This window comes from Dermacentor albipictus, chromosome 3, assembly GCF_038994185.2.
Source record: "Dermacentor albipictus isolate Rhodes 1998 colony chromosome 3, USDA_Dalb.pri_finalv2, whole genome shotgun sequence".
Classification (NCBI taxonomy): Eukaryota; Metazoa; Arthropoda; class Arachnida; order Ixodida; family Ixodidae; genus Dermacentor; species Dermacentor albipictus.
The window spans coordinates 104,714,050-104,736,580 of record NC_091823.1 but is presented as its reverse complement, the minus strand read 5'-3'; the positions used below and the strand labels follow the sequence as shown (position 1 = coordinate 104,736,580).

At 44.7% G+C, this 22,531-nt stretch overlaps 1 protein-coding gene across 1 annotated transcript in view; it reads right to left on the bottom strand.

The window, feature by feature from the left end:
* Positions 1–928: 928 nt before the first annotated feature.
* The window catches only part of LOC135904913 (Na(+)/dicarboxylate cotransporter 3-like), a 32,075-nt gene continuing 10,472 nt past the window's right edge, over positions 929–22,531 (bottom strand). The window contains exons 4-12 of the mRNA XM_065435919.2: positions 21,611–21,896; positions 20,624–20,798; positions 14,083–14,199; positions 8,884–8,964; positions 7,791–7,898; positions 6,812–6,989; positions 5,972–6,148; positions 4,633–4,755; positions 929–1,568 (exon numbers count right to left, since the gene is read on the bottom strand). Of these exons, the coding sequence (XP_065291991.1) occupies positions 1,452–1,568; positions 4,633–4,755; positions 5,972–6,148; positions 6,812–6,989; positions 7,791–7,898; positions 8,884–8,964; positions 14,083–14,199; positions 20,624–20,798; positions 21,611–21,896 (1,362 nt within the window). The 3' untranslated portion in view covers positions 929–1,451. The remainder of the gene's footprint in view (positions 1,569–4,632; positions 4,756–5,971; positions 6,149–6,811; positions 6,990–7,790; positions 7,899–8,883; positions 8,965–14,082; positions 14,200–20,623; positions 20,799–21,610; positions 21,897–22,531) is intronic.

The following is a 22,531-nucleotide window of genomic DNA, read 5'->3' as shown; positions in this document are numbered from 1 at the left end:
TCTACATCGACACAAACGGAAAACGGCGAGATGCGGAAAGGAGTGGAACGACATTTGGCTTCACCTAATACTGCTGTGCAAACCTCACAATCGCAGACCATTTTTTTTTCTGATTTCAGTCTTCTGCTTCAAAACCGGTTTCATGTCTGGCATCCTCTACATCGCCCATATTTAGTACGCTGCCTATTTGGGCACTGCACCCTTTCTTCTGCCAGTGCGTATGATTTCCGCGTGACAGTTCCTGGCTAGTCACCTGTGTTTTAAAACGAAATATTTTTTTATAATGTTTCCCTTACACGAAAATACGGCGTCGTCCTCGTCACCACCGCGCGATGGTCAAGTTGTGGCCTAGCACGCATGCGTAGTTGGGCACGTGACGGCGCAGTCAATGGGGAGGAGTTGGCGGTGCGTCACGAATGCGTGATATGAGTGTACAAAAATAAAAAGCGTTAATGTCCAGTTGAACGTCTCTGAGCGGTCCTTCGAGTCATGCACTCCTCGCGGGCAAGCGAGCGCGTTTTGATTTGGCTTTACAGCGGCGCAGTTGGAATGCAGGCGAAAGCTTGCGCGGACAAGGAGCGCGCGGGAAAAAAGAGGACGGTTCACCAAAGTGACTATAATGCTTTCGCATTCCCAACACGTAAGCAGTCATATATATATATATATATATATATATATATATATATATATATATATATATATATATATATATATATATATATATATATATATATATATATATATATATATATATATATATATATATATATATATATATATATATATATATATATATATGTATATATATATATATATATATATACAACATTACATTACGAATATCACTTGCACTGTTCAACACAGATGATTAGAGCGACAAAGAAAACACGCAAAATGAACTTTATTGAGAACCATTGACCTAGCAAAATTGACGGAGTCGCCTAAAGAACAAGCGCTGTGCCTCATTCACAAACACTAACACTAATACAATGATTCCAAAGATATCTACACGCAGACTGCAGAGCAGTTCGGCTAGGTAACGACTGCACAAGCCGTTAATCTACGTCGGGAACACGTGCTTTCGTGCTAGCACGATTGTCTACGCTCATATCATGCAGAGCCCGTTACACATATTCTTTTGCACAAATGCAACATAACGCACACGAGCTCACATCGATGCCTGAGGATCTCAAGAGCTTATTGTGACTGTGTGTTCTGCAACAGGCCGCTAGCATGCTAGGTGATGCAGCCTAGATTAAACTTGTGTGCCTATAATCGATATGATACGTCTCATTCGTACTATGTTCAGCAATGTTTGGGGTCAGCTTCGCGCATGCGCGTCTGATGAAAACAAAAGCGAGCATCAAGCCACCCTTGTTGCTTAATTGTCCCACAACAAGCGGAGAAGTTCGGTTTTATGTGAAAACGCACAATGCGCGATTCCGAGTGCCTCACGGATGCCTTCTCAACGGCTGAGTGGTTATATTGAACGCTGTTGGGACTATGGTGTTCGTCATGGTTACGGCCGTGCTCACGAAAATGAGGTGGGCGAACAGGCCGGACACTGCCTGAAAAAAAAAAAGGACGAGGAGGATACATAAGCAATCAGGCACCCCGGAACAGTGTGTTCGAAGTCGAAAAACGCAAGCACAGAGTGTCATTGTGCCGTATACGTCATATTACATGGTACGTCAATACTGACAAATTCATATGCCGTAGACCACGACATAGTTGTCGCTTGTGGGCTAGGTGTTTACCCTAGCCTAACCTTGCCTGCATCTTTTTTTCTCAGTTTTACTCTTGTGAATGTAAAAGTATACCATCGAAATGTGTATTACTGTAAAATCTTGATCACCTTCTTTACATGTGACAGTGTGACTTATGTTCTGATGACAGTTTGTTAAAACGACGTGTTCACTTGCGTGTTTCCATCATTATTGGTGGACAAGCGATTTCTAATACGAATACCGCTGCAGAGTTCTCTGTCAGGCCACGTACATCTGCTCTTGAGCGTACGAGGAATCAATCAATCAAATCAAACCGTTGTACCGCAGAAGTTATATTGAAGTGGAAGACTAGAGTAGGAGCACGTTTGCACCGTAGTCAGCCAGGACCACTTGAATAAATCGAATCAAGTCGTGGGGTTTAGCGGCCCAAAGCAACAGACGTACTAGCTATGGAAACACACTAGCGGAAGGTTCTTGGTCGATTTCAGATATGCGTACAAGTCGTTGCACTAGTTTACGCATTCTGACCCTACCAAAATATGGGTGCGGCCTACCGGGGATTCAAGCCCACGAACTCATGTTCAGCAGCAGTACGCAATGCAGGCACGGAGTTCATCAAGGTGAGTGACCGCGTGTATGCTAATTCTACCACCTGCACGAGACGACGCCATGCGTCTGCAAAGCGGGCGCCTTCAAGTCTTTTTCCCTTATGTAAGCAATAGGCGAGCGAGGTGAAGTAGCAGCCTTAGTTGGAAGTCATCTTATTCGTGAACCTGTTAAGATATTTGTTAAGTGTAGACATATGGCCTTTGTGAAACAACCTCTGAATCAAGTTCTGTGAAATATCCTCCATTTGAAGCAACACGCTAAAATATATTGGCTGCTGGTCGCGTATGTTACAACTGTGTCCTCACATAGATCATAAAGCTTTACAAAAAGTTCTATTTTTACACAGCCCCACACCAAAAGTAGATATTTCATTTGTGTAACATGCACCTAATACATAATTATAGAAATGCAGAACATCAGATATACAATACCTTAAAGCTAATCAGTGTTTGTGAATCAAACGTTCGAAATACTCAACCAAACGAGCTAGTAATCTTGTATAAACCAGCAAGGAAGACAGGAGCGCCGATTTGTGTATCACCGGATGTATTAGATATCTTCCTACCTGAGATAAGACCACACAAAATAAGCACTCCTTTTTGTGTTTGCTAAGCACGAAGTCGCGGGATCAAATCGCGGTCATGGCGGTTGCATTTAGATGGGGGTGAAATGCAAAAACACCTGTGTACTTAGATTTATGTGCACGTTCAAAATTAATCAGGAGTCCCCCACTACGGCGTGCCTCATAATAAGATCGTGGTTTTGACATGTAAAAGCCCATCATTTTATTTTTTGTCCTCTTTGTGTGGCTCCACGTACCTTGAATCAACTGGACACTAGCTAATTTGACTTCATACTCAGCTGTGTCAACGCTTCGTCATCGTCGTATCACTTCGTATCGTCAAACTGTTGCGCATTCCAACCTCCAATATGCTATACCAACACGCCCAGTCGTCAACCTTGTGTCAACACTCCCATCTTCCTGCGTTATGTAAACTGCACAATAACATGTTTTTCTTCCTTTTCATTTTCGTGTAACTTGAACTTTTACAAAAAATTGAGAATGTGAATTATGGCCGAAACGATAATAATGCTGTCCTCAGTCGCGTCTCAACAATATGCACTATCTCGACTCCTGTCAGTGGATAGAGCACGGCCTCCGAGATCGTAGTATGACACGCCGTTGCCATCTCAGATGCCACGGGGTAGAGAAAGCTTCTTTCCACTACTAAAGTCGTGTGTCTACCATGAGACCTCCATGAGAATCCTACGCAAACCATACAGCTTAAGTTTCCTTATCGGGCACAATCACTGTCCTAATGAAAAGCACTGGAACGACCAAGTTTCACTGCAAGAACTCCAAATCGCAAGAATCGTCCTGTAGGGTTAATGAGACCACTCAACTGATTCATCAGAAATTCGACGCTGCAATCTACTTTGGTTGAATTAAGGAGGCTACCGAGTTGAGACGTTATTGTGAATGCGGTGGCGAATAATCAGCAGCAGTAGTAGTAGCAGCAGCAGTAGCAGCAGCAATAGCAGCAGCGGCATATTTTATGTTCACTGTAGGACGAAGGCATCGCCAACAATCTGCAATTGCCTCTGTCTTGCGCCAGCTCACGCCATGATATATCTGCAAATTTCCTGATGTTATCACACCGTTTAGTTCTCCGCCGTCCTTGACTGCACTTCCCTTCTCTTAGCACCCATTCCGCAACTTTAATACACGACCGATTTTTTTGCCCTACGCATTACCTGGCTTGCCCAATTGCATTTCTTCCTCTTAATGTCAACTAGAACATCGACTACCCCCGTTTCCTCTCCAATCCACACTCCTTTCTTTTTGTTTCTTAAAGGGGCCCTGAAACACTTTTTCGATTAATCATAGAATGGTATCACTATTAAGGGACGTCGTCTCACAATTCTCCTGCCGCAAAAATCCTTCAAATTATTCAAATATAACGCTGCACGACGGCACTACGGAAGCGAGAGGACGCAAATTTTCACTGTTTTAATGACACGAGATTGTAAATTCCCTGTTGTATGCAGTGCGGTAATATTTGGCTCAAGTGCTCAGAGCAGCCTGTACGACTGATTGGCAACACTTTCTGACTATGTTCAAAAAGTGTTTCAGGGCTGCTATAAAATTACGCCTACCGCTTTTCGTTCCATGGCCCTTTGTGCCGTCTTTAAGCTCTTCTCAAAGTTCCTTGGTAACGTGCAAGTTTCTGTATCATACGTTAGTGCATTTAGAATCAAGTGAATAACTCGCCACTCGAAACAGGAGGCGCCTTACCAAGTTGCTGAGATTGATGCGCTCCTTGGCCATGAGCAGGTTGTTGGCCGGCGAGGATACGGAGAAAAAGAGCCCCATGGAGCAGCACAACGTGACGGGTATAAGAAGCCTCAGGGGATGCCACTGCGCTCGTGAAATGGGAGAACAAAGGCCACAAATGATGTGGCACATGGTCTGGATGTGTGCCTGTCTTCGAAAAATTCAGATGTCCCGCCCTGCTCCACCCCGCCCTACCCTGCCTGCCTGCCTGCCTGCCTGTCACGTCCGTCCGCCCGCCCGCCCGCCCACCCGCCCGCTTGCCTGCCCGCCCGTCCGTCCGTCCGTCCGTCCGTCCGTCCGTCCGTTCGTTCGTTCATTCGTTCGTTAGTTCGGATTTCGTTGAATCGCTTTTGAGATACTGCTTTTCTGCATATTCAGGATGATTATATTTGCAGAGGCAGACATTACATTAAGGACAAAACGAAATTTCCCGCAAACAAAAGATTCGCTAATTAACCTTCGTATGATTGGCTTTAGGAAACGTATTGAAAATGTAAAATTTTCCCCAAGGAGTAGTTAAGTTAGGTGTGCTTACCGTAATTACAAGCCTAGCACCAGTTACAAGATATTTACTCCCAAAATCCGCTGAATGCGTATTGGCGTTCAAGTTAAAATGAGTTGGAGGAATTTGGGAAATTATTCAACTGAATGCCGATATATTTCGTGGCAAATTTTAACCACATATTTTACGAAAGTTCTCTTAGTCTTAGGATTTCTGCTAAGCCGACATGACTTCACTGCCAATCGGCTTCAATTTCGCAAATGAATAACTCTAGTTACTTAGTGAACATTTAATAATTACCAACGTGGTTTGTGCACTGAAGGTTCACTTCGAGAGGCACCTCTCGAATTGAAAATTTCAAGACATGGAAAAAATTGTTTTCGCTTCTATCTTCCTCGCAAATGGGAAATCATTCATATCTTTCGTTGCTTAATTGTTATTGTTATTCAGTAGGCTAGAGATAAAAGACTATCGTTTAGCAAGCTACAGATAAAACGCGTACAAGTGCACCCGCCAGTACAAGTGCTACAAGTACCCGAGCTATTTTTTGATCGCGTAACGCTACGCTACAGGCCGCGATAACCTTGCATTTTATCTGATTCCTTGCCCCTTGCAACAGGCAACGAACCATGTATGCTTCTAGTAAAATTTATTCGTTCATTCAATTCTTTCAGAAAAAAAAGCGCCAATTGTTACACAACGTCCTTTACGACTGCTCGTTGCGTCATCCAGTAGCTTGCGATCCTGAGCGAGAGCCTAAGCGGACGTGCCAAGAAATTTGAATTGAGCTTGACTCACGTGAAAGGATTCGCACAGCTTGAGCACAAAGGGCGAGATGATGCAGCACAGTGCGACACCACCACGCAACTCGGCACCCAGGGAGACCACGATGCACAGCACCACCTGCAGGAAAGTGAGCGACAGCTGCGGCCTTGTTGGGACGCTGGACGACAGGAAGGACACCAGCGACGTCTTCTGCAAGCACAGAAGCCGGGAGAAGAAAAGAAAATGTATTCATTGCACAATACTCAAGTTGGACGAAACTGATTTGCTTGGGTATTTCCATAAATGCCAGGCTTTCTTTCTTTTTTTTCTTCTTTTCAAAAACAGTGTGCATTCTTTCAGTTAGCATACGGCACCGCCTCTGCTTTAAGTTTGCGAGTGGGGAATATCAGCCTTGAGTTCTGATCGCTAACTCGGCAAGCTTTCAATTTATTGTTATTTTTCGGCTTATGACACAGCAATCTGCCCCTACAAACGCCCTGAAACTGTTTTCTAAGCCATTATACTACCTGGGTTAAGGAAAGCCACTATCTTCTTCTAAATTTTTTGCGGCTACCACTCGGGTAACAATCTGGAAAACAACTGGCGACGCCTTCAGCAAGATACGCTCAAGGGCAAGTTGCGGTTAATTTTTAATACTTTGCCGCAAGCACCAGAACACAAGAAGGAAACAGGCGGCAAGGCTTCGGCCTGTCTCCACCGCACGCCACTGTGTTCACGTCGAACCTGGAATGTGTGCCGAAACTTGCATTTTCAGCAATTTTCGGTTGACCGAGACTTGTAATCACCTTACATATCCTAGTAATAATCAGATGGCGATGACATGCTGACAGTCCTAAAGAGAAATTGCTGTACCTGCATTGCCTTGGTGAGAGCGAATCCCGAACCCATGACGAGCAGCGTGCTCCACGGTATGGACATTTCCACGTCCGACCAAAACGCAATTCGTTCGTAGCCGCTGGACGCCACGGACGGTAAAATAATGAGCACGAGGATAAGCGCAACAACGAAGGGCGTCGTTTCGTCGATCCATCTGGGGAAGCGAAGAAAAGTCGAAGTGTAAGCGAGAGGCAACATCATCACTCGATTCATCGGCACGGTCTCATCGCGGCATGACGGAGTGCAGTGACGTTGATTACGCAGATAAAACTAGACGTTTCTCATTGGTTTGTCAGTAAATTTGCAAGTTACGTGAACGATGAACGCAATTGGGGCAGTGGGCAATGAAAGAGCCCTTGGTTTACACGGCAGCGAGAAGTGTTTTGCTTGAACGGTTAATCGTATAACCTCGAAATAAGGCAGGATTGCAGATAGAAGTGCGGTAAGATTTTGTTAAATAACTGACACTAAATTTGAGGAATTGATGAATAATAGCTGAATTCTTTTTAACTATTTTAATGCATCTTAAATTCCAGTTACGTTGTTTTTTTTTTATATAGAGAAGGCTGCACACATCTGCAATTGTAACCAAACACGCTTGACACACGAATTTAAAACATCAAGCCATCTAATCCATAAAGGAATGCAAGGCATACAAAATGTCGCAGTAGGCCTTTTATAGCCGTAGCGTCGTAGTGTGATCTCACTTTACAATGAAGCAATATGGACGCTGCTCGATCAACGTTCTGCTTAGCGAACTATAAAATGCAGTCGTCGAAAAGCTGTGAACGTCCGGCTGCCTACTGAGCAGCAAGTGTTCGAAATGTATCTTATGAGTTAAGGTGACATCAATCATACACCTCTCGTGACATATCAATACACGTTAATATGTTGTTATGAGTTATGACAACAGCAACGTTCTTAGGATGGAATTACGATCCAAACGGAGACTTACTTGGTCAGGCCAAGAAACTTTGTCAAGCCAAGCCCGAAGTCTGACCACTCAAAGTACACCATCAAGAGGACCACTGCGTATATCACAATCACGACTCCTTCTCTTGGCCTGAAATCATGGGGATAAAAGGGAACTATGGAATTGTCGTCGTCCGACAAAAATATCAAATAAAATGTTGCTAAAGAGATTCTCAAGGTTAGCCATTTTAGCAGAAACTCTACATAATAAAATTCGCCGTCGCAAAAACATTTTGACACAGATATCGTTTGCACTAAATCCCTGTCTGTTATAAATGCTTTCGTGCATTGAGGCGCACCCGCAAACTCGAAATCAGTCAAAAGAAGAGGGGTCCCTGTGTTATTCAATTTATATCGCACGTGTTCCGCTTCTCTTAGGACGTAATAAACATTACATCCCTAATAACGGTGAAAACATGCCCTCAATATCACTTGATGGTGTCATTGATTAATATTCAAGGTATGTTTTCAGTGTTAGCACACATGAAATATCTATTACGCACTGAAAGATGAGAAACACGTCCAATATGCCTTGACCAAAAAAAGGTTTTCTTTTTCGTTGAGTACGTGTTATTTCACATGCTTCCATCTTTGACAAAAGGCAGCTAAGGTATAGTGCTGCACTTAGAATAAAAGCGATAAGGTTTGACAGGAATTGCGTCCATGCACCACAAAAAAAAATGGAATGCATGAATCTCGCATCCAGCTCTTCTTCGTCTGTTATTCGGCGGAATAATTTTGACCACATGTGGTTGCTTGAAATGCATCCAAAGCATGATACGCCATTGTTTTCTTCTTCTTTTCTGTCTTTCTATTTGCATTTAGCCTTGATAGAAATATGGCCACCTCTATTGAGGATCGCACGCATGACCTCGTTCTTAGCAGCAGGATACGTCACAGCCACTGAGAAACTAGGGCGCGTGTAAGAATGTTATGCTTAGATATTGGCTAAACCTTCACTTTAGTCCCCGAGACATCCGATTGTTATTCGCATGCAGACGGTACGTAAGAAAAGTCAACTGGAGCATGCGCAGAGAAAGAAAAAACGATACGAGGGTAAAAGCGCACGATCGTACTTCACGCGTTCGGTTCCCGTAGAAACGACGGCCTGAACGGCGGTCCGCATTGACTCTTGGAAGCCTGGTTCCACTCTTTCTCTGAAACGAGATGCGAAACACTCGTGCGGCAACCACCATTTGCGCACGTAACCATCTACTACTATACACTAGTGTTCGCCTTCGCAAGTTTAGGCAAAACCGCTGCCTAATCAAATACGTCCAATCGAAGCAGCATATTCAGGGAGCAGAAGAACGGGCCATAGTGTTGAATCACACTGTGTAGTGCCCTTAAATGTCTGAAACGGACACGCGAACACAGAAACAAAGCAGACGACACTAGTACGCGTGAGTTTCCCACCTCTGCGCCCATGTCCACAAAACCATCCTACGTTAGAACTGTTCCTAAGATCCATTAACTCCTGATGCCGGACATATAGTATTATCGAAGGCGTCGAGCTAGTGGCAAAGAGCACTTACAAGTGAAAAGCTTTGCGAATTCGGCCCGCGTCCCTTAAGTACTCGTCTTGCCTGCGCTATTTTCGCACCTCTGCCTGCCACAAAATAATTCACTTCCACGGGAACGCACGTCTTATTTGGTCTGTTGCGTTGATTTGCCTTTATGAATTTAGCGCTATTGGAAATCCCTATTGCAAAAGACCCATATTTCCCCCCACCTTAATCATGCATGAGTACGGCGGCTAGTTGGGCTAGTTGGTGGATGCCCATCTTGTAAAAAGAGGGTATTGCACTAAAAACACATGTGCAACACAAGGGAACAGGATCGACGCCTGTGTCCTGTCCACTTTTATTCATGTTTTCCGCGTGTTTGTAGCGAAATACCCATTTTTTTACTATAGAATCATATGTGATCATATGCGTGTACATGGACACATACAGGTTATCATTAACGATCTTATATGATCATACAGGATTATACATGCAGTGCATATGGGGCATGCGGGTTTTTACAATAGGTATCGTTAGTAAGAATCCTTAGCTTACAGGTGATACTGATATCAAGTGCGCAGCCAAGGATATATTTTAGATTGAAACACCGAGCTTTTATATTTTAATTAGTCTAATTACCAAGGCAAAGTCACTAAGCTAGTGAGCGGACTCCAGCCAGCTCTGCTCTCTTTCAGAGGTGAAGAACAGCTACCTTGCGTTGTTGTAGGTGGAACTTGTATCGAATTTTATGCGTTGCATATTTCAATCACTCAGTTCAGCCCTTGGGCGCGGCCGGGCAGCCACCATTGACCTTTAGCGCAACTACGTGACGTGACGTCACGACAGCCGGAGGAAAAGCTGGGCCCCAACTCGCGCAATATGCAACGCATTCTTGGCTTAACCAAGCTAAGCCTGGCCATTTTTTTTCAGATTGTAACCGACTATACAATGAAAAAACAATTGCAGATATTTGTTAGATATTCTGCTACGTTAAATTGTCTGGAGTTCACAACGATATTCCTTCAAATTATTATTGCACGAAAAGCGTTTTCTCCTAGGATGCGACAATTTATCAGTCTTCGATTGTGCTCCGTACTCCATCCTAGTATTCTACAATATTGGTTGCAGGCCGTTGAGGCATTTTTGAGCGGACTACAAATACCCGGCAGCAAACGACACGACAGAGCGTACCACACCACACAATGACCACTTCATACGACACAACACGTGCCGAGCTTGTATTGACATTTATGGCTGCGTACTACGAGTTCCCGATTCGTCTAGTGACTCTCTCGTGCTTCGCACAGATACATTACAAGTGTTTTCGAAATCACGTCTATACAGTATGTGCTGGCACGCAATTCACCTATTCGTGAGCAAAATCTATTGTGTGAATCCTTTAACACATTGGCTGACTTACCAAAGATAAAATACGCCTCCTGTAAAGCAAAATGCCGAAAGCTGGCGTGTGCGCCTCTATGACAGGGCGAAAACCAACTTGCACTTAAGTAAAACAAAACACGGACCGAATTAAGGAAGTGTTTTGTGTGCAAGTGCTCTTTGGCAGCGGCCGACCGCCTTTAGTAAGGATGTGGCCAATGTCGGGACTGGCTGATTTTTTTTTTTTCTTACGAAGAGTTTGAACGTAAGTGCTTTTTTTTGTGATTGCAGGCCCAGATTACTTGACCGGCTACTCCGCCAGTTCTTAACACACTCAACGATTCTCTTAAGATACCCAACTATATGCAAGACCCTTTCAATTATGTGCATAATTTAGACAGAGTATGCAGATATAGCAACCCGATGACAACAGCGACTGCGACGACGCGACGCTGATCTATGGGACAGGGGCGACGACAATGACGCGCGACGAGATACAGATGTAGAAAGTGCAGATGGACGGCCAGAGCAAACGACGCTTTGAAGTCTTTGCTGCAGTCGCAGTAAAATTGGTGGCATAGGGAATTGTGTGTCGCATACTAAGTGAGCAATGCATTCGTGACGAAATGACGACACGAACTATGGCGCTGATGAACAGACTGACAGACGAAGCAGGGCCGCGTTTTGAGCGCCTAATTTTTGTATTAGTAAACGAAACATTGTAGACGCAAAGTGCGTAAACGTTCTTCGGTAAAGCTGACTAATTTGTTGACTCGTCAGTAAGCTTACCTAGGTCGAGAAACCGAGACATTCTGATTTATTATGAGCTCCTCGGAAAAAAGATTTTGCCATGCAAACTTTTTAATGAGCTGTTACTTTTTATTTTACTTGTTTGTTTGTTTTTCTTTCGCTAGCCAACGAAATCTGGAAGCTATGATAAAGTTGGTTAAGTATCTAAAGCGACACCAAACAATAATTTACCATTCCTCTTCCATAGCGAATACTGAATACATATTAGGTTCTGTTTTTAAAATGTCACTGCTTTTACATTCTTCAAAATTCGCGCTTTTGTGTCACGTTGTCCAAAGACGCAGACGACCCTTTTTTCATCTTTACCGTACGGTTGTACCACCTGTAGTTAGTAGGATCTCTGCCAACATCCCCGTAACACTACTATTTGCACTTCGGTAAAACATTTCCTCGGATTTTCGAATTCAGTGCACTTTTGCTGCGACAGCAGTGAATAGCTCGAAACTAGGCTTGCCGATTCCGCATGCACATGCGTCGCCTTTTCTGTCATGCTGACGAAGATGGCACCTCTCGTAAAGTCCGTCGTTCTCATACTCCTTTCCTGTTCTTCAGCTTCAACATCGCCTAAGGGCGAAAGTAAAAATTTGCTTACTTCTTCAACTGAAATTCGAGCACAGGTCCTTACTTTGCTTTGTTTTGCTTTGTTTTCTCACTGTTGCGATAGCAATCATACGCACAATAGAGGCGCGTTTGCGTCGTCGTCGTCGTCGTCGTCGTCGTCGTCGTGTTGTCAAGTTATCGACACGTACAAGCTGCTAAATCGACGAAGCCACGCGGTCGTACTATAACGCTCCGCTAAGTCGGCTCTGCCGAATCCAGGGCAGCGTCCTGCCGTCAGCTGCTGATACGTGATCTTTAGCTTCTGGTTTCTTACAGATCAAGCAATGTGACCCCCAGGGTGAGAAAAAACTGCGATCTTCTAAGAAGGTTTTGACAGGCAATGTACCCCTGTGCAGCTCAAAAAAGGACTTGGTCTCTGGTGTTACTTGCATTCTTTTCGCCTGCTTAAGCATGTCTTGCCCTTGGCCTCCACTGTATATTGCCCTGTACATTGGAACAGGGAGAACTACATCGCATACATCTTTGTACTTTTTTACGTTTCACTGAAAAAATATATTGAGTTGAAGATCTAACGGACATGAACCGGACACTTAAGATAACTTCTTTAAAAAAACCACGAACAGGATATTCTCTGTGCCAACTGCGTAGCCAGGTAACGTGCTCCTTAGCCTTGCTTGGCACACCGTGCGCAAGAAAGAATCGCTGGAGTAGCGGAAAAATAAGAACCGGTTCATGACCTGTCGTGTAAAGAGGTGCGTTATTCCCAAACCTTCTTCTTTAACTCGTCTCAATAAATTCGTGCGACTGCATCGTGCCTAACTCGAAGCCCACACAAATACTGCGAAGACTCAGTGCAGCTTCTGTATATTTAACCTTGAACAATGCCATAGCTGCATTACATACCAGAGTTCTGCGACAAAAAAATTATTGTGAACTGCAGCTCCTGCAGGCATTGACAGATGCCCACCATTCCACCTGTTCGCTTTTTACTGTGTATCTCTTCTTTGCTCTTGCCAATACTCATCGCTATTTTTGTAATATTCCAGTGGGACGCCTAGATATATAACGTGTGTCGTCAGCCACATAAGGCTGTCAAAGGTGACCGGGGTCGAAGGCCACTCTCCATGCCAGAGACCAATGCACTTTCTCCAGTTTACCAGGCTTCCCGTTACGCCACAGACGCTTGCATCGACAATCAATGTGCAACGCCCTTGTGAATTTATCGCGGGCATGCCAGTGCCTTAGGACACTTGGCGAGTTTCAATTAGGCCGCCTCCGCAAGCTCAATCATTGCAATTAGTAGCAATTTTGCGTGTGAGCAGCGTCTTCTGCACTTCGAGGAGTATAGATTGCCCTGAAATTTACGACAGTAGAGAGTTTTAGATTAGGGGACGCAAGCGGCTTGCGTCCTTTAAACTAAAGCTGCCTAATGAAGGCATATAAAGCGCCATAAACAAAGCCACAAGAACGTAGGAAACCACAAGCACGAAGATTAGACAAATCCATGTACTTCCCATCATTCCCATGGTGGGTCAACGACCGTAGCGCCAGAGGTCCCTCTAGTATATCATAGAAAATTCCATGTAAAGAGCAAGTTTTTGCCCTTAACAGATCGAGTCTGAGAATGGAGGCGTCAGAGCGTGTATTTTGGAGACAACACCGAGCCTGTGGATGAGCACAAGGGTGTGTTGCATTTTAAAAAAAAGTATTCCTTAGGCTATGAAAATGTCCGTTGCTGCTTTCAATGGATTTGAGTACAATCTCTTGCAGCGCTTACGTGGTTTACTAGATGTCTGTTGCGACTTTCTTCGTTGTTTTTGTTTGCTTGTTTGTTTGTTTGTTTGTCCATAAATAAAACAAATAAACGATAAACAGAGGAGCAGCAGACATCCCATCGTGCTGGGTCAATCTCACACGTGTAGTTCTTTCTCGTTCTCACGCAGCATAGTACGCTTCGAAGAACACAATAACTGTCGATTAGGCAAAAGAGATCTGAAATCGAATGAAAAGTTCACTCACATTTTTCGAATATATAAGAAAACGAAGAACAGCCATAGGCCCGTGATGTTGGCGGTCACGCAGAGGGTGTTGGCTGTGATCCAGTTGGAGAACGTAACCATATCCGGGTATCCTTCTCTGAAAAACAAACGGGCTATCCTCCTGAGACCCCTTGCATGGTATACTTAACTCTTCTCAAAAGTAACTGTATGACGTGATTACACAACATATTCACCCTGAATATGATATCAGGTAGACAAGGAACTGTATGAAACTAATTAATTGATGTTCTTGCCACCAGCTTTCGAGAAAATTGACACTAATTTGATTGAGGCCGTTATGTCATCACAGACGGCGAAAAGCAAGCGTTATGTGTAAATCAAATGCTGCGAAATTACGTCAAAGTCCAGGATTCAGCTTCAACGTTCCAACCAACCACACAATGCTGCATCTTTATCCTTGTGTTTACAAAAGAAAACCGGTTTTTACCATGTTAAACATTGAGGAGTTGGCTAATTCGTCGACGTAGATGAAAGTGCTGTTTCCTGTATCTAACACGGAGAGTAAACACATCCTTTTTTTTAAATCCAGTAGTATATCATTAAGTACAAAGAACTGAATTAAAAAAGCGAGTATGTCCCTAAGCTCTCGTCAGGTCTAATGAGGTGACAGCGGTACAATCACGTGTCCGTGTCACGAATATGCCTGTTTGTGTCGCTGCATAGAACGACAGTGAAATGTTAAATGCATTTCCTTTGCGAATTTGGAACATAATGATTCTATCATGCAGGTGAGGAAAGCTTTTTATGACGCAAGCACACAGCGTCGCGCATTTGAGATAAAGCTAGCTGACATGACGCCACCAATTTGGGCTTAAAAAGCCGACAACCGCTGCTGCTATAAGCGTGGAAAGCGGTTTGAGACATGTGTGTGTGTGTTGAATCCTACAGAAATTTACCGAACGAGGAAGGGAAGGTTCTGATTCTGAAGAATTCCGCCATTTGTCTGCACAGTAAAGGTCGCCACACACACATAATTTCTGACACGTAAGACGCGTTAGTCGACATTGCGCCTCTAATTGCGGCGAGAATTCGCCACATTCAGCAGTTTGAGCCTTTTTATGTCATGCGCGGCGATAAATGCAACTATCGCACAGTTCACAAAATCGACTACTTTTTCAACGGTTATTGTCGGCCTGCAAAAATCGTAATGCACGTGCGTCGAATATCATTGGAGGTCAGGTACACTCCCTCGAGCAACTGTATGTGGAACAGAGATAAAGCCGATTTTCATTTTCCCCTATGAACGCAACTTCAAAGCGTCGACAACAGGCCAAACTTAGCATTGAGAAATGTCCAGTGTTATCGTCAATTTGAGTCTGTAAGTCTTGAATAACAAAGAAATTCTGCTTTATTTTTTTCGGGGACTTTGTGATTCGGTTTACTTTTAGTCGTGCATGTGTACATAGCAAGAAGAGTGCATCGCGCACATAAAGGCGACGTGTTCTCGACGGCAGCCATACGGAAGTGCTGTTTCCTGCATTTCGAGTGTGCGGTGCTGTTCTCAAAGCCCAGTGCTCAATTCTCTGCTGCAGGCCTAAAACGGGAGGAAATACAAATCTCGCCCTTCATGGGCGTTGTACATGAAACGTTGTTGCCCATGGGTACTTTGACGATCCTTATTTGCTAGGTATATAAACTAATACATCCCAGAGAAATCGAACACGAGCCTCGAAGCACTCGGACCATGTCCTTCCGCGCGCTTCCAGCATCGCATGTCGTCTCCAATGGTTCAGCTACAGCGTACACTGTATTTCAGCTCCGCTGCTCAAATGCTTGTATGTATCCACTGCCATGGCCACGAATGACGCTGGCTAACCCTCCCAAGCTGAGATCGAGGGCCCTATAACGTAAAACTATTCCAATACGTTTCTATTCCAAACTCCTGACGTCAAATTTGCTTAACCACCGAGGCACGCACCGGGCAGTCACCCGCAGGGTTGTCTGAACAGGCCAATCAAACGTTCTCCTCGTTCATAGGAGGTCGCTTTTGTTTGCTTGAAAAACGAATAACATTGCGTACACTGAGCGGCTTGTCGTATCTAATTGGTTGACAAGAGGCGAGGAGAACGCTCAAGCGGAGAGGGATTCACTGGGGCAGAGCCTGTGCACTGAAACTCGATAACCGGATGAAGAGGGTGGTGCCGACGTCTGCGATTGGTCGGCTTTCCCTTACTTAGTTTGTGGTGGCTGGATGAAAATCGCGGCGGCATGCAACGGAAGCTTAATAATGGCGCTAAAACTGACCCTCAGCAAAGGCGAGTTGGCAGAATGAGCTAGTAAACGTGCCGATAGTGCTTGAAAACGTTGCACGGTCACACAAGATGTTTTATTATACGCAAATACACCCATGCTCTCCGTCAGGTGCGAGAAGCCAGCGTCTCAGCGATTGGCGGCAGCCATCTTTTATTCCTTTTGGATCGGGGCAGGCTGCGGCTATTCCGAAGAAAATTCAGTTTTGTTCGGCATATTAATGCATCTTTATCGCGTACACGTCACTTTGACGCGGTGAGTTTATGCGGTTTTGTGACGTCGCGTGACAGGCAGGTGAAGTGGGTGCAGCCCGAAAACTTTTTACCAATAGCCGAGGGCGAATCGCAAAAAAGGGTCGAATCAGAAATAGCTGGTTTTCCTTTTTCTGTCAAATATGCATAATCAGTGTGTACACATCATATCAGATGGGGAGGTATCGCGGTTTTCGTGACGTCGCGTGACAGACAGGTGAAGTGGGTGCGGCCGAAAAAAGTTTTTGACCAATCGTGGAGGGCTGATAGCAGAATTGGAATAGAAAAGTTTGGAATAGTTTTACGTTATAGCGCCCCGACAGTACACATACAATAATGCCCGAGAAAAGACAGAAGGTGGCCATGGTCCCTTAACTGGCATAGGCATCACGTAATGTGGAACATGTGGGTTTGGCTCCCACTTGCAACGAATTTTTCCTTTCGTTCACTTTAATTTTTCTTTACCGTGAGATTTAGACACTCCAGTTAAACATAACTAATTCTCCAACACGTTTTCTGCCTTCAAGCGCTGTTTTCTGCTTACGGTTGTAAAGCTGAAAAATCGGGTTCCTCGGATCTCCGTATTCTTCCAGCACAATGAAACCCGGATAATGCACGACGTTAAGCCTCGAGCATAAGTATGCGTCAACTCGCAACCCCCAGTTTCAACGTGACATAGTGAGCGCAAAGTCTGACGACTGCACTCAGCCGCCAGTAAGCGGTAATAAGCTTCGCCGTAAATGGGCATGTCGTCAGTTATGTTCAATACGCGCCTAGCTGCTGCATATTGCGAGGCCCGTTGGTTGTAGGTGGCCGCCAGCGATTTCGTGATTTGGACTTGTTAGCGTGACGGGTTACTTGAAACGTAGACTGCGGAATTGATTTATTGGTGTTTGTCCACTCATCAAAAGAGTTTCAGCGTGCCCGTAACGCATTACCATTTGCAGTATACCTTGTTACGAGAGAGGTCCACGGCAGCGACAACGCTTATAGCAACATCTGGTGCCGCAGAGTTTAACCACAAAACATAAGAAAGCAAGCTAACACTCAAAGGAAAGATAATACTGCAGTGATCATATCGTTGCCTTCTTAGCTGTCGGTGTAATGCGTAGAGAATGACTTAATCGTCAACATCCAGTCCTTTTATTATTCTGCTTCGATGAGAACGCTCCCGCAACAAAAAAATGGTTCACATACATTGCAATTGCACAAATCATCACAAGAGGTTACTATAAGCTTTACTTAGGCCATCAGCAGTAGCAGCCTATTTTAATATCAACTGCAGGACGAAGACCTTTCTCAGGGATCTATAATTATCCCTGTCTTCCGGCAGCTCATTTTAACTTGCGACTGCAAATTTCCTCATTTCACCATCCCACCTAATTCTGTCCCATCCTTGACTGCGTTTTCCTTCCCTCGGCACCCATTCTGTAACTTTAATGTTCCACCGGATATCTGCCCTACTCATGGCCTGCCCAGCTCCATTTTTTTTCTCTTGATGTCAACCAGACTATCGTCTTTCCCCATTTACTCTGTGATCCAGACCGCTTTCTACCTGTGTCTTAACGTTACGCCTAACAGTTTTCATTCGATCGCTCTTTGCGTGGTCCCCAACTTGTTCTCGAGCTTCTTTGTTAACCTCCAAGTTGCTGTCCCATGTGTTACCACAGGTAGAATGCAACGATAGTCGATTTTTCTTTTCAACGACAAGTGTGAACTCCCAGTCAGGATTTGGTAATGCGCCCCAGCCCAACTTTTATTCTGTGAATTTCATTTTCATGATAAGAGTAGCATGTGAATAATTGGCGGACTCTAGAGGCTGAGTGGGGATCATGAATCCTTGCTTCCTGGACAAGCTATTAAACATTACCTTTATTTTTTGCACATTAATCCTCAACCCTACTGTTACACGTTCTTGCTTAAGGCCCTCAACCATTTGTTGCAATTCATCCCCGGAGTTCCAATGTCATCTGCAAATCGAAGGTTGTTGAGATATTTATCCTTGATCCTCAGTCCTAAGCCTAAATCATTCCTAAATTTCTAAGCATGCAGTGAACAGCACTGGAGAGATTTTATCTCCTTGCCTGTCACCGTTTTTGATCGGTAATTTTCTACTTGTGGAGAAGCAAGGTAGCTGTGGGATCTTTGTAGATATTTCTCAACATATCCACATTCCTCCCGTGCTCGGGATTACACAATGTCTCCATGACTGCTGGTATCCCAATTGGATCAAATGCTTTCTCATGATTTATGAAAGCCACATAGAGAGGTTGATTGCAGTCCACAGGTTTATCATTTATTGATCGATAACATAGACGGGATTCATCGTAGAACATCCCTTCCTGAAGCAAGCCTGCTCTCTTGGTTGATTGAAGTGGTTTCGATTTTTTTTTAAGCATATCTCCTCCATCTTTGATTAAACTGACTGCAATTCCTTCTTCTCCTGCCGCTTTTTCCCGGGGCATGTCTTTCAAGGCTCTTATTACTTAATCGCTAGTAACCGAAGAAGTCTCTGTATCCTGTTCATCCTGTTACTTGAGTAAAAAGTGGCACTTGTAGGCACTGTGTCGACGCATACTTTAGCGCACAACACATACATTCGCGTAAATGCGGGCGAGCTGTAAAACTGCTCACTTAGAGTACACCAATTTGGGTCACCTCGTCAATCTCGTTATCTTCCACCTCAGTGTTGACCAGCTTTTATTGAACGCGAGGCATCATCACCTTGATTATGAGTGCCAGGGAGAAACAGCTGTTACTTGATTATCTTCATAACTGTCGGTACGTCATGCTTATCACGCTGTGTTAGTCTTGACAACGCTGAGTCCAAAAAAGTGAATAATTGCGTGATGAGAAGTGCGCAGAAAAAAACAATATATTGATGAAAAGTATCCTACGCTTCTTATCAATGAAAGTTCAATGGACATTTTTTGCCCAATGGACATTTTTTGCCCAATGTTCCTTGTTATATAACTAGAAAAAGAAATACTGAAAAAATACCTGTTTCGGTGGTGATGTGGAGCGTGTGATCGTTATAGCGAAGGGACCTTTATAACGGAATAAGTGCGCGGTATCGTGCATTTAGTCGTAAAGGCGTTCGACTTCGTAAAATATCACAGCTCATCCGCGCCTTGCGACCTTCTCATTGCTCAATTTTTGAACAGTGCCAGTTTCGTGGGACAAGTTTTGGGAAATGCGCTGCTTGGAGCACACCTATAGTAGCAAAAACGCTTGCATAGTTTGCTTCACTCTGGTTTTGCGGGAAGTATTTCTGCGCAGTCCTATTTCATAAATGACATATTCTGTAAATAATTTACTCGTGCATCCATACAAACGATCTTACTTGAATGATCTTCGGTCTCGGATAGATGGACTGCCAGTGCTAGTGTACGATGTTGACATTCACTGGTGCATAAGGTAAAAAAATAGTTAATATAGCGTGACAGCCACGCTGAAAGTTACCCCTGACATCAAATGTATTTTTAAATCGCACTTGCTTGTTCACCATGCACAGGCTTAAGGCATGTTCCAGAAGAACTTCAGTTTGGCCTAGTTGGTGTTTACTGCATATCACATTGACCGCAAATAAAGACGGGCACAGCGGAAGAGAACACAAAGCAACACGGGCGCTAACACGGTTGGTCTTGTGTTCTCTTCCGCTGTCCCCGCCTTTATTTGCGGTCAATATGATATGCATTAAGGCATGTTATTTCACGACCAAAATTACCTTTGTTTTTTATGATTTTAATCCGGTTTTCGCGCGTGCGATATTAACCTAGTACATTTCCGCCTTCGTTAATTCAAACGAATGGCTTTCTTTGCGTATCACTGCCGAATTACACAGTCATCTCTTTCTATTGTGTCTTAATGTCGTCTCTGAATGACCCGTGCGTCAATATATTATTTCGAGAGAAAACATATCAGCGTGGAGCAGCACACAAGCACGCTAGGAAGGAGGCAATGATAAGAAGCGATCTTTGTCAAAAATTGCGGACTTACATTTCAAGAAAGCCCTTCAGGAACATGTTTGCCGAGGCTCCAGTCAGACAAGCAGGGGCGCTAATGATGGCGGAAAGCACCACAGCAATCAGGAGCACCTTCCGAATGCTGTCAGCACACTCTTCCCCCAAGGAGAGGTCATCCACTGACTGTCCACCAAACCCGGGATTTGGCTCTGAAACAAGATTTACCTTTGTTCAGAGGTAACGTTCCATTCAACGCTGGACGCATAATTATGGCGTAACCTAATGGATAACGAGAAACTGTCATCTGCATGAATTGAATTCAATTCTGGGGTTTCACATGCCAAAACAACGATTTGATAATGAGGCACGCCGCACTGGAGTATTCCGGATTAATTCTCGCTGGGCGTGGGTTACAGCCCAGCGAGATGCAGAGAAATCATCGGAAGAATAAAAATGGGCTGGGGTGCGTTTGGCCGGCATTCTCAGATCATGAACAGCCGGTTGCCATTGTCCCTCAAGAGAGAAGTGTATAATAGCTGTGTCTTACCAGTACTCACCTACGGGGCAGAAACCTGGAGGCTTACGAAAAGGGTTCTACTCAAATTGAGGACGACGCAACGAGCTATGGAAAGAAGAATGATAGGTGCAACTTTGAGGGATAAGAAAAGAGCAGATTGGGTGAGGGAACAAACGCGAGTTAATGACATCTTAGTTGAAATCAAGAAAAAGAAATGGGCATGGGCAGGACATGTAATGAGGAGGGAAGATAACCGATGGTCCTTAAGGGTTACGGACTGGATTCCAAGGGAAGGGAAGCGTAGCAGGGGGCGGCAGAAAGTTAGGTGGGCGGATGAGATTAAGAAGTTTGCAGGGACGGCATGGCCACAATTAGTACATGACCGGGGTTGTTGGAGAAATATGGGAGAGGCCTTTGCCCTGCAGTGGGCGTAACCAGGCTGATGATGATGATGATGATGATGATGATGATGATGATGATGATGATGATGATGCAGAGGCTCACCGGCGTCGTTGGCGTGACCGGTGGCAGCGACCGCCGATGAAGGCTGCGGCGGCTTCCGCTGGAACTCCTTGGCCAGCGTCTCGGCCACGGGTATGGCTCCGTAGGCGGCCGCCGGCGCGCTCAAGAGCATGGCGCTCAGCGCGGTGGTCGCCATCAGCGAGAACAGCAGGCAGCGCAGGCTTCCGCCGAGACACCGCAGGCAGGCGACGGTGAGCCAGCGCTGGAGGCCCTGGCGCTGGGCGAGCGCTGCCATCAGGGAGCTCGTTAGACACAGGAGGATGCTCTCCTGCAAGACGCGGCAGGCGCGCGACGCTTTACGCTTTTTGCAGGTGCAGCAGCGCACTGACTCGATACATAATAACCCAATAGGCGCCGCCTAAAGCATGACTGCCAGGGCATACTTCCGGCTCCGCAATTGCTTCCGGCGCACGCCCTATGCAAAAGCACAGCCTTACAGAAAATGCAAATATTTCCTGAGTCTGATATCGTTATCACGTATTTTCTAATGTAAGCCATAGAGCGAGGATGTGTTCGCAACATGACTGCTGCTTTCCTTCAGAAAAACAAAAATTCTACAGGCTATGGAAAGTCTAGGGAAGCCTTTGTGGGAAGTCTATGGTTGCCTAGAAACCATGATCATAGGTCTTGCGTTTTTAACGCCCGTGTTAAGGCCATGTGAACCAACTAGACAAGCGTAGCAAGCTTCGTGTGTACAGTTATTGTTCTTTAATGTCTACAAACATAGTGCTAAGATCCCCTTCAGATGTCTATAGAGCACAAGAGACTTCACAGAAAATAGATTTGTCAAATACTGGTTTGCCCATAAAGACAATATACGCTTCATATATCCCCGAGGACAATCCCGCATGACACCAATTTGATGTACAAGAAAGCCTATAGATAAGGTAGAGATTGTCCCAA